Source organism: Ranitomeya imitator, chromosome 1 (assembly GCF_032444005.1).
Source record: "Ranitomeya imitator isolate aRanImi1 chromosome 1, aRanImi1.pri, whole genome shotgun sequence".
Taxonomy (NCBI): domain Eukaryota; kingdom Metazoa; phylum Chordata; class Amphibia; order Anura; family Dendrobatidae; genus Ranitomeya; species Ranitomeya imitator.
Genome location: NC_091282.1, coordinates 336,475,579 through 336,494,075, shown reverse-complemented (window position 1 = coordinate 336,494,075; position 18,497 = coordinate 336,475,579). Strand labels below are relative to the sequence as shown.

Genomic DNA, 18,497 nt, shown 5'->3' with positions numbered 1-18,497 from the left:
TTAATGTGCCGGGGGCGGTCATTGACCGCTCCTGGCACATAGTGCCGGATGTCAGCTGCGATAAACAGCTGACACCCGGCCGCGATCGGCGGCGCTCCCCCCGTGAGCGCTGCCGATCGCATATGACGTACTATTGCGTCCTTGGGAAGTAAAGCCCACCCCACATGGACGCAATAGTACGTCTAATGGCAGAAAGGGGTTAAGGACGCTACAGGGGGCACGAGTTCCCTTCTTCCCCAGGCCTAGCCTCGACGCCCTCCTCCTAGACGTCAATTTCAGTCCTTTTGGCGCTTCGCGGCATCAAATTCCTTCTCCCAGCAGCAACAGAGGCCACAGGCCGTCAAGAGAAGAAGACTATCCTTGAGGCCCACTCCTTCCTCGCTACTCCCAGGGTAGATCCTCCAGGTCCAGGACTGGAAGGACCTCCTCGGCATGACTCGACTAGTAGCCAGCCCACCTCCCAGGCTGGGCGGCCGTCTCCTCTTCTTCAGGGACGTCTGGATCTCCTCGGTAGAGGACGCTTGGGTCAGGGAAGTTGTATCCTCGGGATACAAGATAGAGTTCCTTTCTCGACCCCGGGATCGTTTTCTTTGAATCCCGACTTCCAAGATCCCGCTCTAGTTCCGGGTTTCTTCGCAGCCATCGCATCTCTCCTCAAAGCCGGGGTAATCGTTCCCGTCCCAGAAAAATGAACTGTTCACAGATTTCTACTCAAACCTTTTTGTAGTACCGAAAAAAGACGGCAGAGTGCGTCCCATTCTGGATCTCAAATTACTGAACAGGAGAGTCCGTCTAAAGCACTTCAGGATGGAATCCCTTCGTTCGGTAATCGCTTCCATGGAGGCTCACGAATCTCTGTGTTCCATAGATATTCAGGACGCATACCTCCATGTTCCGATATTTCCAGGACATCACCGATTCCTGCGCTTTACGGTGCTCCAGGAACACTTTCAGTTCATCGCCCTGCCGTTCGGTCTTGCAACCGCCCCAAGAGTCTTCACGAAGATCATGGCGGCACTGATGGCCATCTTAAGGGTCAGAGGTCTGGGTCTTTTTCCATACCTCGACGACATCCTCATCAAGGCTCCGTCCTTTTCTCAGGCCCACGAAAGCTTGTCCATCGTTCTCGACACCCTAGCCCGTTTCGGGTGGTTGGTCAACCGGAAGAAGTCCTGTCTTATTCCTTCTCAGCGCATCATCTGTCTGGACATGCTCTTCGACACCCGTCGGACCAGGGTCTTTCTCCCCGAAGTCAAGAGATCCATTCTTCGTTGGGACGTACGCGTGCTCCAGGGCCCTCGGCCTCCCTCCCTCCGATCGGCCATGAAGGTTTTGGGGAGGATGGTAGCAACATTGGAAGCGATTCCCTTCGCCCAATTTCACTCTCGACCTCTTCAGCAAGCCATCCTGTCTCAGTGGAACAGGTCTGTCTCCTCCCTGGACCGCCCCATCCGACTCTCCCCCCGAGTCAAACGGTCTCTCTACTGGTGGCTCACGTCACCTCTCATGTCCCAGGGCAGGTCCTTCCTTCCAGTTCACTGGCAAGTGGTGACGACGGATGCCAGCCTGCTCGGCTGGGGTGCAGTGTTTTGCCACCTGACTGTACAGGGCCGCTGGTCGACGCAAGAGTCAGCCTTACCGATCAATGTCCTCGAGATCCGGGCCATTTTTCTGTCCCTTCGTCACTGGGAAAGGATTCTCAGGGGCCTTCCTATCCGAATCCAGACGGACAATGCCTCGGCGGTGGCATATGTCAACCATCAGGGGGGAACTCGGAGCTCCTTGGCCGAGGTATCCAGGATTCTCCTTTGGGCAGAGGCAACGGTTCCGGTGATATCCGCGGTGCATATCCCCGGCGTGGACAATTGGGCCGCCGACTTCCTCTGCCGCGAGGGTCTCGCGGCAGGGGAATGGTCCTTACATCCGGAGGTCTTTCATCAGATTTCTCTTCGATGGGGGACTCTGGACGTGGACCTCACGGCGTCTCGAACAAACAGGAAGGTTCCGCGGTTCGTCTCCAGATCTCGCGATCCTCTCGCAGTGGGCGTCGACGCTCTGGCCATTCCTTGGTCACAGTTCGGGCTGCCCTACCTGTTCCCACCCCTTCCCTTGCTTCCCAAACTGCTGAAAAAGATCAAAGCGGAAGGGGTGCCGGTCATTCTATTGCCCCGGATTGGCCCTGGACAGCTTGGTTCGCGGAGCTCGTCAATCTTTTCGCGGACGCCTTCCAGTCTGGCCCGACCTGCTGTCTCGGGGTCCGATCTGCCACCCGAATTCTCGGTCGCTCAGTTTAACGGCGTGGCTGTTGAGACCGCAGTTCTAAGAGCGTCCGGCCTTTCGGCCCGGGTGATTCACACCATGATTCAGGCTCGGAAGCCTTCGTCTTCCAGGATCTACTTGTGCCTGGAAGGCTTTCTTCCGTTGGTGCGAGTCCAACCACATTCCACCTATGTCCTTTTCCCTGCCTTCCATCTAGTGTTTCCTTCAGGCAGGACTGGATTCGGGCCTTGCTCTTAGTTCCCTAAAGGGCCAGGTTTCTGTACTTTCCATCCTTTTTCAAAAGACTTTAGCTTCCAGACCACAGGTTAAGACCTTCCTTCAAGGAGTAGCCCATGCGGTCCCTCCGTACAGGGCCCCTGTGCATTCATGGGATTTAAACCTGGTACTGGACGTTCTGAGGGTTACCCCCTTTGAACCTCCCAGGGAGGTTCCCTTATCAGTTCTGTCTTGGAAGGTGGCCTTTCTTGTGGCCATCACTTCTGTCCGCCGCGTCTCCGTGTTGGCGGCTCTCTCTTGCCGTCCTCCTTTCTTGGTTATCCACCAGGACAAGGTGGTCCTCAGGCCTCTGCCTTCCTTTTCTTCCTAGGTGGTTTCCACATTCCACCTCGACGAGGACATCGTTCTACCTTCTTTTTGTCCAGCTCCGACTCATCCTCTGGAGCGATCGTTGAACAAGCTGGACCTTGTCAGGGCAGTGAAGATCTATCTGGATAGAACGTTCACTTTCCGGAAGAAGGATTCTTTTTGTCATTCCTGATGGCTCGCACAGAGGCCAGCCGGCTTCTAAGGCGACTATTGCTCACTGGATCAGAACGGCTATTCTGGAGGCTTACCGGGTCAAGAACAGAGTGCCTCCCTCTGGGATCAAGGCTCACTCTACCCGGGTAGTCGGCGCCTCCTGGGCGGTGCACCACAGGGCTTCCGCCCTACAGCTTTGCAAAGCGGCAACCTGGTCTTCCATCCACACGTTCGCCAAATTTTACAAGGTCCATACCTACGCTTTGGCGGACGCCAGCCTAGGCAGAAGGATCTTGCAGGCGGCAGTGGTGAGTCCTCTGACCTGATGGAAGTCTGTTTTTCCCGCCCTTGGGACTGCTTTGGGACGTCCCATGGTTCCTGTGTCCCCCAATGAGAGGCGATAAAGAAAACAGGATTTTTGGTTGCTTACCGTAAAATCTGTTTCTTGGAGCCTCCATTGGGGGACACAGCTCCCTCCCAATGTTTTTGTTATATGTTCTATGACTGTTCTCACGTTTACAGTTCTCAAGTTTGTGGTTTTGGTTTTTCAACCTTGTTATTTTTCTCCTACTGCTTTCTCACTAACTGACGAGTATTATGCCAGTCGGTGGGGTGTACACTGCAGAGGAGGAGCTAACTTTTTTATTTGCATAGTGTCAGCCTCCTAGTGGCAGCAGCATACACCCATGGTTCCTGTGTCCCCCAATGGAGGCTCCAAGAAACAGATTTTACGGTAAGCAACCAAAAATCCAGTTTTTATGATTTTTAATCACATTAAGTAGAAAAAGGTCTAGAGCTGATTCTAGATGTGACATTTGCGTTTTGAAGCTGTTGCTGTGAACCCACAAAATGCAGGCAAAGTAGCTAAGAAACGAAGATCTATCTGAACCAGAATTATGGACAGGGCTTGGAAAGGCTCATGATTCAAAGCACACCACTCTGTAAAACATGGTAGAGACAACTCAGGAATTTAAGGCAAAGAAGTGGAAGTCAGCAGCAGTAAAGGCATTGAAAAGCATCACAAAGGGGGAAAGCAAGTGTATTAAACATTAACATTTTATTTATGTTAAAGTTAATATATCCAATTACTGAGTAGGCTATGGTTGCAATTCCTAAATGTTTCACAGGATATTTTTGTTCAACTCCTCTTAGCAATGCTAGATAGGGGGAGGGTCAATCCTAGCTGTGCAGGCTTTGATTAGTGCAACTGGCTAGCTTTGCATACAAAAAGGCAAGGTGTTCATGGAAGTCAGTCTGCTGAGCAGTCTGGAAATGTCTTGGAGCTAAAGAAAGGCCAGAATCTCTCTTTGCACACGACTTCTGCGGAGTCTTCTCAGAGTACCTCAAGTGTTAGTGGCTGCGATAGACAATAGCAGTTTTGTTTGTCCGAGCTGGGGCTAGCTCAGCCGTGTATGAGTAGCCAGGGTCTCTTCTGCCTAGTTAGCGCCAGTAGAAGGCTAGGGATTAGTGATGAGCGAGTATACTCGTTGCTCGGGTGACCTCAGAGTATTTGTTATTGCTCGGAGATATAGTTTTCATCACCTCAGTTGCATGATTTACAGTTTCCAGATAAGCTGCATACATGTGGGAATTCGCGAAGTCCATACAAAGGTTGGTTGCCCAAGTAGATCCCTAGAATGCAGATGACTTTTGGGCCTCATGGACAGATACTTGGCTATGGATAACTCCCCTGATCAACCAAGGGAGACCCCAAAAAGGGTCCAAGTCAATACCTGAGGGGCACACAAAGACTTGGGAGGGGTCAGAGCGAGGTTCAAAGAGTACATCTCGTACCATTGTCTGTTGGAGGAGTCTTGTCCTGGGTCATATATCAGCCATTTGTCCTTGACCTCACAGCCAAAGGACTGCAGTGTAGGCCGGCGCTTCTCCTACTTCGCCTATCTTGGCTGCAGTGCTGTTCCTCATCAAATATTTCTGGACCTAACTATGCATACAGTGGTTCAGGAGGGATATCTGTTAGACAAATTGATCCTCCAGCTATTGATTGTGTGTGGCCAGGATTTATTTTAATCATTTAATGCAATGGTAGCAAACTACTAAGGATATGAGCTGGAAAAAGAATATGTGCAGATATCTTGTTTTCATTGTAGGGGGTGCATTACGATATCAGGCTGGCCAGATAACCCCAATTGAAAGGTAAACATTGAGGTTTTTTTTCTACTTTGTTATATAAGACACGACTGCTCTGTAAAAGGAAGTTTCCCAAAAATTAATTTTCAAGCTTTGCTGTGGTCAGTTTTCTTCAGCCAGAGTTTATTACTATGTTCTTTTATTTTTCATTTTTGTCCTTATCTATTCTTGTAAATAACTTTATTAGCAAAGATTATTTGGTATCCTAGAATTCTATTACTGTCAAAACAATACCTTCACCCGCTGTAACATTGAGTTCTCTTTCTAGGGTACCAGTACTGCAGATCTTACTCACAAACACGCGTGTCCCACGCAGCACCAAGACTCTTGTGTCAGGGGTGAAAGACAAGCTGCTCAAGGTGCATTCTTATTCTTTATCTGTCAATCGGTTTTTAGCATAAACATAATTTTCCCCCAATTTGACAATGGTAATAGTAGTTGAGTTTAAGATAAAGTATATTTTTGTATTTCTTGTGTTAAGAAGGTTTTCCATTTATAAGAACTGTACAGTTATTCATTAAAAAATTAGAAAATACTTGGCCATATGGAAATATTCCACCACTTTTGAAATTAACCATCCGTTTTTGAAAACGCATGTCTTTAACCCCTTAAGGACCATGCTAAATATATAACACACACACACACATACACACACACACACACACACACACACACACACACACACACACACACACACACACACACACACACACTAGATGGTGGCCCGATTCTAACGCATCGGGTATTCTAGAATATGCATGTCCACGTAGTATATTGGCCAGCCACGTAGTATATTGCCCAGCGACGGAGTATATTGTCCAGCACAGAGCCACATAGTATAGAGACTTAAAAAAATAAACATATACTCACCTCCCGAAGGCCCGTTGAAGTCCTGCTATACTTACCATCCACCGCCTTTTCCCCTCCTCGAGTCGCTCCCGGGACTGCTCCATTGCAAGCGGCAGCTTCCGGTCCCAGGGCTGGTGTGAGCAGGACCTATGATAACGTCGCGGTCACATGACCATGACGTCACGGCAGGTCCTTGTCGCACACCAGCCCTGGGACCGGAAGCTGCCGCTTGCAATGGAGCAGTCCCGGGAGCGACTCGAGGAGGGGAAAAGGCGGTGGATGGTGATTATAGCAGGTTTATTATTTTTAACATGACATATTTTTACTCTTGATGCTGCATAGGCAGCATCAATAATAAATAGTTGGGGACACAGGGTTAATAGCAGCGGTAACAGAGTTCGTTACACCGCGGGCCGTTACCGCTGCCATTAACCCTGTGTGTACAATATATATACAAAGTTCATGAAGGAATACGTCCTATTCCGAAACTAGTAGGAAATTGGTCCACCGTGCTATCTGTAGCAAGTCACGTGAGCAATCACATGACCGTGACGTCACGCAAGGTCCTGCAGAGGCAGAGAACCGAGAGCTGCACAACAGCGCTTAGTCGCTACTAGCAGTGAGCGAGCATAGGGCTGTTTGCCGCCGTCCGGGGCACTGCCTGGAGCCCGCTCATGTGAAAGCAAAAGAGGAAAAAAAAACTCCACCGAAGCCGCATTTTTCCACATTTGGACTTTTATAAAGACCGACTAAAGGGAACTGTGGATATTATCGACTATACCGCACTAGGTAAAAAATCAATTTATTATCTCGCTCAGAATTTCCTTATGGTAATGTTGTGCTCCACGGTGGAGCTATTTTAAAACACAGCACAAACTTATTATTTTTTAATAGTTTTTTATTGTCATATAAAAGGTGCAAATATTTGTTTTTTGGAGGTATTTAGTGGTCACAAAACTGGAGAACCCAGCGCGGATTATTTTTATATATAAACCATTAAAAGCTATTGGATTGCCCCCCAGTAGGGCAGTGGGGTACTCGGAGCCGGGCCCTTCGGTTCTTCACGGGTGATGTCACGGTGGCTGATTCAGTCCGTGGCCCTAGGGGCGTCCGTTAAATAAATGGAGGAAAGGTCTTTAAAAGGGAAATGTTCGTGACGCCACCTGTGGTATTCGGTCAGGGTGACCGACGCTGCTTAGGGGTCCGCTGGGGTGATGTTATGGCAGCTAGATCGTATACCTTCCCACAGGTAAAGTGTATCCCCAGGGCTTCCCAGAGTGTAGATGGAGAATGGTGGATGTTGTGAGGCGCAGTGAAGAACGAGGACACAATGGGGCAGTCTCTTTACCTTTACTGAAGGCTTCAGCATCCACAGTCCAGAGCACCAGATCACAGGGCAGGCAGTGTCCGGCCGGTCTGAAGGCAAATCCAGAGTCCCCTTATCCAGGTGGAAATCAGTAGCCTTCCTCTAGCGTCTGAGTGTTGTAGTTCCTCCCTACTGAGCTTCTCGGTGAGGTCCTCACAACTGATGTCGGTGTTCTCGATGTTCTGTCTCTTTCTCTCTCTCTCTCTGTCCCCCAGATGGTATGGATAGGACAAACCCGTATGACTGGTGGCCTGAGGCTTTTTATAGGGACCCTAGAGACGCCCCGGCCCCCCACAAGTTGCCACCGTGCCTCCGGGGTGTAAGGTCGGGCAGCTAACGTGGAATTAACTGTCCTGCCAGTCTCTGAAGTAAAGCATAGAGTTCCTTACTCCCTCGGTGTTCTGGCTACCGGCTTCTGCGCCTCAGAGGGAGGCAGCCTATTGCAGGGCAGAACTCCTTCCGTATTCCTCTCCTTGTGCTATGACTTCGTTTCTTACTCTCAGCAACACAATTCTCTTCGTGTTCTTTCTTAGGATGCTGCCGCACGTCGGGGCAGTCGCAGCTCCGTAACCCTCTATCTAGGCCTCTGACAGGATCCCACCCCTGTCAGGGACCTCTGTCTGCGGCTGTTAGATGTTCCTCCTTTCCCCTGTCTGCCTGACAGGTGCTGCCTGGGTGAAGCCCAGTTAGATTCTGTCTAACTTCCTATCCAGACCACCAGTTTTACCCAACTGTGAGGAGTGCCCTACTAGATAGGAGCATAGCTCCCGCTGGTGGACTGGAGTGTGAAGTGTGTTGTGTGGTTTGTGATACCTGGTAAGGTGAGCTCCTTTATTGCCTTCAGATGTAACACCTCTCCCCCTGGTGGAAGAATGACATTACTGCAACGACCAGGACCCTGGGGCGCTGCACTATCAACTACTGAGGACTCTCAAATATTAATATTTTAGTAAAAACACAGTAATGCTCTGGCATCTTTAAAATGTAAAATTATAATTTGCTGCACAAATCAGGTGTTAACTTTATTTTTGTGGGTATGCACAATTATGGCAATACCAAATTTACGTAGTTGTTTTGCATCCTATCCTGAGAGCCATAACTTTTGTATTGTGTTTTTTTGTTTTGTTTTTTTTTTATTTGCATAGCTTCATGAGACCATTTTTTGCTTTAAAGAGCTGTAGTTTGTTATATCATATAAGTGTTTATACTTTTTGATCCTAACAGCATGCATCTATTCTCACAGTATCCAGAAATCATGGAGCCTGTACTTTCATCCATCAATGCAATATCTGAAGAGTGCCAGCGAGTCCTACGAACTGCTGATAATGGGCTTTCTAAAGAACATTATTCTATATTGGAGGTAAGGTTTCTGTGGAGGATAACCAAAAAATAGAATTCCTGTCCCAGGTATAATTTATGTGCAGTGGTTACAGTCACATGTGTGATCTAGAGCCTAAAATGTCCCTTTGACCCTTTTGAATACCAGTACTATTAACCCCTTCCCGACCTTTGACGCCACGTAGGCGTCATGAAAGTCGGTGCCAATCCGACCCATGACGCCTATGTGGCGTCATGGAAAGATCGCGTCCCTGCAGATCGGGTGAAAGGGTTAACTCCCATTTCACCCGATCTTCAGGGACAGGGGGAGTGGTAGTTTAGCCCAGGGGGGGTGGCTTCACCCCCTCGTGGCTACGATCGCTCTGATTGGCAGTTTCACTTTCAACAGCCAATCAGAGCGATTTGTAATATTTCACCTTTTATAACTGGTGAAATATTACAATCCAGCCATGGCCGATGCTGCAATATCATCGGCCATGGCTGGAAACATTAATGTGCCCCCACCCCACCGATCGCCCCCCCCAGCCCCCCGATCTGTCCGGTACACTGCTCCGGCTCCCCTCTGTCCTGTGCTCCGCTCCCCCCCCGTGCTCTTGTCCGCTCCCCCCGTGCTTCAATCACCCCCCGTGCTTCAATCACCCCCCGTGCTTCAATCACCCCCCGTGCTTCAATCACCCCCCCTGCACTCCGATCCACCCCCCTCCGTGCTCCGTTCTACCCCCCCCCGTGCTCCGTTCCACCCCTCCCGCGCTCCGATTCACCCCCCCATGCTCCGATTTTCCCCCCCCCACCCCATCATACTTACCGATCCTGCCGGGGTCTGTCCGTCTTCTCCCCGGGCGCCGCCATCTTCCAAAATGGCGGGCGCATGCGCAGTGCGCCCGCCGAATCTGCCGGCCGGCAGATTCGTTCCAAAGTGCATTTTGATCACTGAGATAGATTATATCTCAGTGATCAAAATAAAAAAAATAATAAATGACCCCCCCCCCCCCCCTTTGTCACCCCCATAGGTAGGGACAATAAAAAGAAAGAACTTTTTTTTTCCACTAATGTTAGGGGTAGGGTTAGGGCTAGGGGTAGAGGTAGGGGTAGGGTTTCGGTATGTGCACACGTATTCTGGTCCTCTGCGGATTTTTCCACTGCGGATTTGATAAATCCACAGTGCTAAACCGCTGCGGATTTATGGCGGATTTACCGCGTTTTTTCTGCGCATTTCACTGCGGTTTTACAACTGCGATTTTCTATTTGAGCAGTTGTAAAACCGCTGCGGAATCCGCACAAAGAAGTGACATGCTGCGGAATGTAAACCGCTGCGTTTCCGTGCAGTTCTTCCGCAGCATGTGTACAGCGATTTTTGTTTCCCATATGTTTACATTGAACTGTAAACTCATGGGAAACTGCAGCGTGTGCACATACCTTTAGAATTAGGCCATGTGCACACGGTGCGGATTTGGCTGCAGATCCGCAGCAGTGTTCCATCAGGTTTACAGTAACATGTAAACATATGGAAACCAAATCCGCTGTGCCCATGGTGCGGAAAATACCGCGCGGAAACGCTGCGTTGTATTTTCCGCAGCATGTCAATTCTTTGTGCGGATTCCGCAGCGTTTTACACCTGTTCCTCAATAGGAATCCGCAGGTGAAATCCGCACAAAAAACACGGAAAATCCGCAGGTAAAACGCAGTGCCTTTTACCCGCGGATTTTTCAAAAATGATGCTGAAAAATCTCACACGAATCCGCAACGTGGGCACATAGCCTTAGGGTTAGGGTTGGAATTAGGGTTGTGGTTAGGGGTGTGTTGTGGTTAGGGTTGTGATTAGGGTTATGGCTACAGTTGGGATTAGGGTTAGGGGTGTGTTGGGGTTAGTGTTGGAGGTAGAATTGAGGGGTTACCACTGTTTAGGCACATCAGGGGTCTCCAAACGCAACATGGCGCCACCATTGATTCCAGCCAATCTCGTATTCAAAAAGTCAAATGGTGCTCCCTCAATTCCGAGCCCCGACGTGTGCCCAAACAGTGGTTTACCCCCACATATGGGGTACCAGCATACTCAGGATAAACTGCGCAACAATTACTGGGGTCCAATTTCTCCTGTTACCCTTGTGAAAATAAAAAAATGCTTGCTAAAACATCATTTTTGAGGAAAGAAAAATGATTTATTATTTTCACGGCTCTACGTTGTAAACGTCTGTGAAGCACTTGGGGGTTCAAAGTGCTCACCACATATCTAGATAAGTTCCTTGGGGGGTCTAGTTTCTAAAATGCGGTCACTTGTGGGGGGTTTCTACTGTTTAGGCACACCAGGGGCTCTGCAAACGCAACGTGACGCCCGCAGACCATTCCATCAAAGTCTGCATTTCAAAACGTCACTACTTCAATTCCGAGCCCCGGCATGTGCCCAAACAGTAGTTTACCCCCACATATGGGGTATCACCGTACTCAGGAGAAACTGGACAACAAATATTGGGGTCAAATTTCTCCTGTTACCCTTGGGAAAATTAAAAAATTCTGGGCTAAATAATTATTTTTGAGGAAAGAAAACGTATTTATTTTCACGGCTCTGCATTATATACTTCTATGAAGCACTTGGGGGTTCAAAGTGCTCACCACACATCTAGATAAGTTCCTTTCGGGGTCTAGTTTCCAAAATGGGGTCACTTGTGGGGGGTTTCTACTGTTTAGCCACATCTGGGGCTCTGCAAACGCAACGTGACGCCCACAGAGCATTCCATCAAAGTCTGCATTTCAAAACGTCACTACTTCACTTCCGAGCCCCGGCATGTGCCCAAACAGTGGTTTACCCCCACATATGGGGTCCAGCGTACTGGACAACAACTTTTGGGGTCAAATTTCTCCTGATACCCTTGGGAAAATAAAAAATTGCAGGCTAAAAGATCATTTTTGAGAAAATAATTTTTTTTTTAATTTTCATGGCTCTGCGTTATAAACTTCTGTGAAGCACTTGGGGGTTCAAAGTCCTCACCACACATCTAGATTAGTTCCTTTGATGGACTAGTTTCCAAAATGGGGTCATTTCTGGGGGATCTCCAATGTTTAGGCACACAGGGGCTCTCCAAACGTGACATGGTGTCCGCTAATGATTGGAGCTAATTTTCCATTTAAAAAGCCAAATGGCGTGCCTTCCCTTCCGAGCCCTGCCGTGCGCCCAAACAGTGGTTTACCCCCACATATGGGGTATCATTGTACTCAGGACAAACTGGACAACAACATTTGGGGTCCAATTTCTCCTATTACCCTTGGCAAAATAGGAAATTCCAGGCTAAAAAATCATTTTTGAGGAAAGAAAAATTATTTTTTATTTTCTTTGCTCTGCGTTATAAACTTCTGTGAAGCACCTGGGGGTTTAAAGTGCTCAATATGCATCTAGATAAGTTCCTTGGGGGGTCTAGTTTCCAAAATGGGGTCACTTGTGGGGGAGCTCCAATGTTTAGGCACACAGGGTCTCTCCAAACGCGACATGGTGTCCGCTAACGATGGAGATAATTTTTCATTCAAAAAGTCAAATGGCGCTCCTTCCCTTCCGAGCCTTACCATGTGCCCAAACAGTGGTTTACCCCCACATGTGAGGTATTGGTGTACTCAGGAGAAATTGCCCAACAAATTTTAGGATCCATTTTATCCTGTTGCCCATGTGAAAATGAAAAAATTGAGGCTAAAAGAATTTTTTTTGTGAAAAAAAAGTACTTTTTCGTTTTTACGGATCAATTTGTGAAGCACCTGGGGGTTCAAAGTGCTCACTGTGCATCTAGATAAGTTCCCTGGGGCGTCTAGTTTCCAAAATGGGGTCACTTGTGGGGAGCTCCAATTTTTAGGCACACGGGGGCTCTCCAAACGTGACATGGTGTCCGCTAAAGAGTGGAGCCAATTTTTGATTCAAAAAGTCAAATGGCGCTCCTTCCCTTCCAAGCCCTGCCGTGCGCCCAAACAGTGGTTTACCCCCACATATGAGGTATCAGCGTACTCAGGACAAATTGGACAACAACTTTCGTGGTTCAGTTTCTCCTTTTACCATTGGGAAAATAAAAAAATTGTTGCTAAAAGATGATTTTTGTGACTAAAAAGTTAAATGTTCATTTTTTCCTTCCATGTTGCTTCTGCTGCTGTGAAGCACCTGAAGGGTTAATAAACTTCTGGAATGTGGTTTTGAGTACCTTGAGGGGTGCAGTTTTTAGAATGGTGTCACTTTTGGGTATTTTCAGCCATATAGACCCCTCAAACTGACTTCAAATGTGAGGTGGTCCCTAAAAAAATGGTTTTGTAAATTTCGTTGTAAAAATGAGAAATCGCTGGTCAAATTTTAACCCTTATAACTTCCTAGCAAAAAAAATTTTTGTTTCCAAAATTGTGCTGATGTAAAGTAAACGTGTGGGAAATGTTATTTATTAACTATTTTGTGTCACATATCTCTCTGGTTTAACAGAATAAAAATTCAAAATGTGAAAATTGCGAAATTTTCAAAATTTTTGCCAAATTTCCGTTTTTATCACAAATAAACGCATAATTTATTGACCTAAATTTACCACTAACATGAAGCCCAATATGTCACGAAAAACAGTCTCAGAACCGCTAGGATCCGTTGAAGCGTTCCTGAGTTATTACCTCATAAAGGGACACTGGTCAGAATTGCAAAAAACGGCAAGGTCTTTAAGGTCAAAATAGGCTGGGTCATGAAGGGGTTAACCCCTTAATGACAGGACCTTTTTTCATTTTTTACTCCCCTCCTTCCCAGAGCCATAACTTTTTTATTTTTCCGTCAATTTCGCCGTGTGAGGGCTTATTTTTTTTTTTTTGTGGGACAAATTGTACTTTTGAATGACACCATTGGTTTTACTATGTCGTGTATTAGAAAACGGGAAAAAAATTCCAAGTGCGGTGAAATTTAAAAAAAAAAAAGTGCAATCCCATGCTGTTTTTTTTTGTTTGGCTTTTTTGCTAGGTTCACTAAATGCTAAATCTGACCAGCCATTGAGATTCTCCAGGTCATTACGACTTCATGGACACCAAATATGTCTAGGTTCTTTTTTATCCAAGTGGTGAAAAAAAATTTCCAAACTTTGCTTAAAAAATAAACCGCCCCAAGATGCATAATTTTCCGTTACCCGTAGCGTCTTCATTTTTCGTGATCTGGGGTTGGGTGAGGGCTTGTTTTTTGTGCGCCGAGCTGATGTTTTTAATGATACCATTTTGGTGCAGATACATTCTTTTGCATTTTAATGCAATGTTGCGGTGACCAAAAAAAATGTAATTCTGGCGTTCTAACTTTTTTTTTCTCGCTACCCCGTTTAGCAATCAGGTTTAATCATTTTTTTTATTATTGATGGATCAGGCGATTCTGAATGCGGTGATACTAAATATGTTTCGGTTTGATAATATTTTTTGGTTTGTTCGTTTTATCTTGAATGGGGCGACGGGGGTGATTTAAACTTTTTATATATTTTTTTTTTTCATATTTTCAAACTTTTTTTTTTTTTTTTTTTTTTTTTTACTTTCGGCATGCTTCAATAGCCTCCATGGGAGACTAGAAGCAGGCATAGCCTGATTGGTTCTGCTACATGGGTGAGATGCTCAGATCGCCCCTATGTAGTAGAAATAGAGCATTGCTATGAGCGCTGACCACAGGGTGGCGCTCACAGCAATCCAGCATCGACAACCATAAAGGTCTCAAGGAGACCTCTGGCTGTCATGCTGACGGACTGCTGACCCCCGATCACGTGTCGGGGGTCAGCAGTGCGCGTATTCATGGCTGGAAGCGCTTGTTAAATGCCGCTGTTCAAAACAGCTGACATGTCCTGGCTTTGATGGGGGCTCACCGTCGGAGTCTGCATCAAAATGGGGGTTCTGCCATCAGACGTACTATTCCGTCCGATGACAGAAGGGGGTTAAGGACCTATGATAATTGAACCCTAATTAGAGATTTGTGTGGACCCCACATGTTACGTCACTGAATACTACTCCTGGTGCAATAGCATTTAGATATGCAAGTCTGTAACTGAAAAGTGTAGAGCATCAAGATGTGCCAGATCTAGTTACTGGGATTTGCACGTGCACCAGTTTATAAATGTCGGGGCTCAGCTGTGGTGCATTGTGCAGCAGATACATCAAATTAGCACTTACAGGTTCAATCATCCTGGAGAATATTTAGGATGCTGTTTTTTTTTTTTTTTTTTTTTTATGCTGTGGCTTTGTCTTTTCTTTCTTTTTTCCCAGGAACTAATTGACATTAATCAACATCATTTAAATGTAGTCGGTGTCGGTCACCCATCATTGGACAAAGTGTGTCAGGTGACTGCTTCCCATGGTCTGCATAGTAAGCTGACTGGAGCTGGAGGTGGTGGCTGTGCAATCACTTTACTCCAGCCTGGTAAGTACTGGATTTAGCTATAGATAAGATATAAAAGTGCCATAGGGTCTTACACAAGAGGTAAGAGCGAGTAAATGTGCCCCACTTACTGAAAAGGCTAAAATCCAGATGTTGCAGCTTTGAGAGTGTCAGAAAAAGCTATCTGTGAAATGGAAGTATTCTGCGCTTATTGGAAGGATGACATCCACAATTGGCTATAATATGCTGGTTTATTATCAATGCGTTTCTGAATCCCACAGACTCCTTCTTCAGGTCAACCACACATAAGACAAGATATGTATGGCTGTCCTGAAGGAGTCGATGTGACTCAAACGCGTTGAAAATAAACCAGGTAATTATATCAGATTGTGGATGTCATGCTTCCAGTAAGCACAGAATACTTCCATTTTCCCAGCTATCTTTTTTTCTGAAATAGATTTTGGTAATACCAATAAAACCACCAATGTAATAAATATTTTACCCGCATAATGATGTACTCATGGATATCAACAATTTTATACACTTGCCTATGTAAGGAAAAATCTATATCTAAATTTCCAGTGTAACGGAGTGGTAGCCATGATGTCTACCAGAGTGCCGGTTTTGCTTAGGTAATACACATGATCTATCGTATTGCTTCAGTTCCAGTCGATCCATGAAAATCACCGCTACCTGCCCTTATGAGGGGCTCAGACAGGTCCCTCCTAATGTTTAATGACCGTGACAAATAATTTTCCATTGAATTGTCAGTTTACACTGTGTGAAGAATTATTGGGCAAGTGAGTATTTTGAACATATCAATTTTTATACAGATTGTCCAACTCCAAGCTGTATAAGCCTGAAGCTTATTTGATGAAGCAGATCAGGTGATGTATATTTGTGTATTGAGGAAGGGGTGGCCTAAGGATATCGACACCCTTTATCAAGATGTGCAGAATTATTAGGCTGCTTGTTTTCCTCAGGCAAAAAGGGCCAAAAAAGAGATTATAATCAACTCTTAAAAGTAAAAAAAATTGTTATGTCTTACAGAGTGATGATATACTCTTGAGATTGCTAAAATATTGGGGTGTGATGACAAAACCATCAAAAGTTTGCAGGGTCGCAAAAAAATAAATAAAAGGAAAATGAGCATTAGCTGCCAAAAGTTTGAGAAAAATCAAACTTGAAGCGACCGGGAACCCACTATCCTCCTGGGTTGTCATATTCCAGAAGTACAACCTCCCTGGAGGGCCCCGAAGTGCAAGGTGTTCAGTGCTCAGAGACATGGCTAAGATAAAGAAGACTGAAACCCGACCGCTACTGAACAGGACACAGAAGTTGAAATTATGAGACCGGGTCAAGAAATATCTGAACACTGAATTTTCAAAGGTTTTATGGACTGATGGGATAGGAGTTTTCTTGATTGACCAGTTGAATGAACCTGTGGCTAGATCAGTGATGAGCACAGACTTCCACCTTGACTCAGACGTCAGCGAGGTGGAGGTGAGGGTACTGCTATGAGCTAGTTGGATCTTTTCGGGTTGAAGATGACTCAACTAAACCTACTGTCAATGTTTAGGCTGTGTGCACACTGTGCGTTTTTGATGTTTTTTCACTGCGTTTTTTCGTCTTAGAAATGGGACAAAAACGCTATGGAATCCTTGTGCAAGCTAATTCATTGACAATCCTGGCGTGTTTTGCACATGATCAGTAAATTTCCTTTGAGTATTTGCAGTACGTTTTTTTTTTTTTTTGCAACAGGTCAATTCTTTGTGTGGAATTTTTAGCGTTTTTCACCCATTGACTTCAATTGAGTCAGTCAAATCCGCAGCAAAAACGCAGGTATAAAATTGTTTGCGGATTTGCTGAGTTTTTGATTGCGTTTTTACCGGCTTCCTATGGTGTTTCCCATGCTGTCCTCATTGTGACATCGTGGAAAACAACTGTGTGGTTGTTCTTATCGGCAGTAACGCTACCGCAGGTGACACCGTCTGTCGGAGTTCTGCGGGGTCATGCTGTCAGATGTCAGCGTAACCCCGCAGCTGTGACTGACCCGCCCTAAAAAGTTGACAGTAGGTCAGCAGTTGTGGGTTGATGAGACTACTCCCATAAGGCTATGCCTGCTGTCACTAATAACAGCGATGACAGGAGCCACTGATGGGAGAAGTCGTCTCTCGTCAACTGGCGCCTTTCCCCCACTTAAAAGAAAAAAAAAAACATGTAAAATAATTGCATACATATTCAAATAAAAAAAAATTATACTCGCCTAACACCCAATCCCCGATGCCCTCCTCTCCTAGAAAAAATTTAAAATATAAAAACATATACTCACCTTAATACCCAATCCCCTATGCCCATGTCTGCTATAAAAAAAACAATAAACCACCATATACTCACCTGTCCACGTACTCCCAAGTGTCCTACAGCAATCTCAAGTGTAGATCAGTCACATCGGGAGATGTGACTGCTCTACCCGGCTGCCAGCGATCTCCCTTATGGCACCACCGGAGCTGATCAGCTGATGAACTCCAGTGAACTCTGTCACTGAAGCTCGGTGATACATTGCGGGAGCAATAACCTCCTGTCAGTGTATCGCTGGCTGTCTTTGAGAGCAGTCAGTGACTGCTCTCAAAGTCATCAGGATCTTTGTGGGACATTATGGATTATCTTCTCTGTGGATGGGTTAGGAATATTGTGTGTCATTATTTTATTTTTGTTGCAGGAGACTGCATCAGTGGATTAGGTGTTTGGTGAGTATGGTTTAATTTAGATTCAGTAAAGGAGTCTGTTTCATTATTTCAAATAAAGGACTTTATACTGGGTGTGTGTGTTTTCTTTTTTTTATAATATCACTATGGGGTTAGTAATGGGAGCGTCTTATAGATGCCTTTCCATTACTAACCGTTTGTCTTGATGTCACCTGACAATACAAAGGTGACATCAACCCCCATCCAACAATTACCCCACTTGCCACCTCTACAGGGCAAGTGGGAAGAGCAAGGCTAAGCACCAGATTTGGCTAATCTTATAGATGTGCCTTTTCTGGGGTGGCTGAGAGATGATGTTTTTAGACTGGCAGAGGGCCAATATCCATGGCCCCTTCCTAAGCTATTAATATCAGCCTGCAGCTGTCTGCCTAGCCTTTGCTGGTTAATTTTATAGGGGAACCCTATGTCAATTTTTTTCTGGGATCCCCCTGTAATCTAGCCAGTAAAGGCTAAGCAAACAGGTGTGAGCTGATATTAATAGCATGGGAACCTTTTATGGCTATTGGCTCCTTCCCAGAATATTAATATTAGTCCTCGGCCTTCGACTTTCCCTCTGCTGGTTATGAAAATTACGCGGGAGCCCACTCAATTTTTTTTTTTTTTTTTTAATTAAGGGTTGCTGTTAGGCTGTAACCAATGTTCATTCTATTAACTCACCTACATA

The 18,497-nt window shown here is 46.1% G+C and overlaps 1 protein-coding gene across 4 annotated transcripts in view; it reads left to right on the top strand.

Moving 5' to 3' along the window:
• MVK (mevalonate kinase) overlaps window positions 1-18,497 on the top strand; it is a 45,337-nt gene that overhangs the window by 18,370 nt on the left and 8,470 nt on the right. For 2 of the 4 annotated variants that reach the window (XM_069759390.1, XM_069759398.1), the window contains exons 7-10: window positions 5,130-5,175; window positions 5,438-5,528; window positions 8,628-8,744; window positions 14,954-15,107. In XM_069759390.1, coding sequence (XP_069615491.1) covers window positions 5,130-5,175; window positions 5,438-5,528; window positions 8,628-8,744; window positions 14,954-15,107 — 408 coding nt within the window. The remainder of the gene's footprint in view (window positions 1-5,129; window positions 5,176-5,437; window positions 5,529-8,627; window positions 8,745-14,953; window positions 15,108-18,497) is intronic. The other 2 variants (XM_069759416.1, XM_069759407.1) reach the window with 1 other exon arrangement.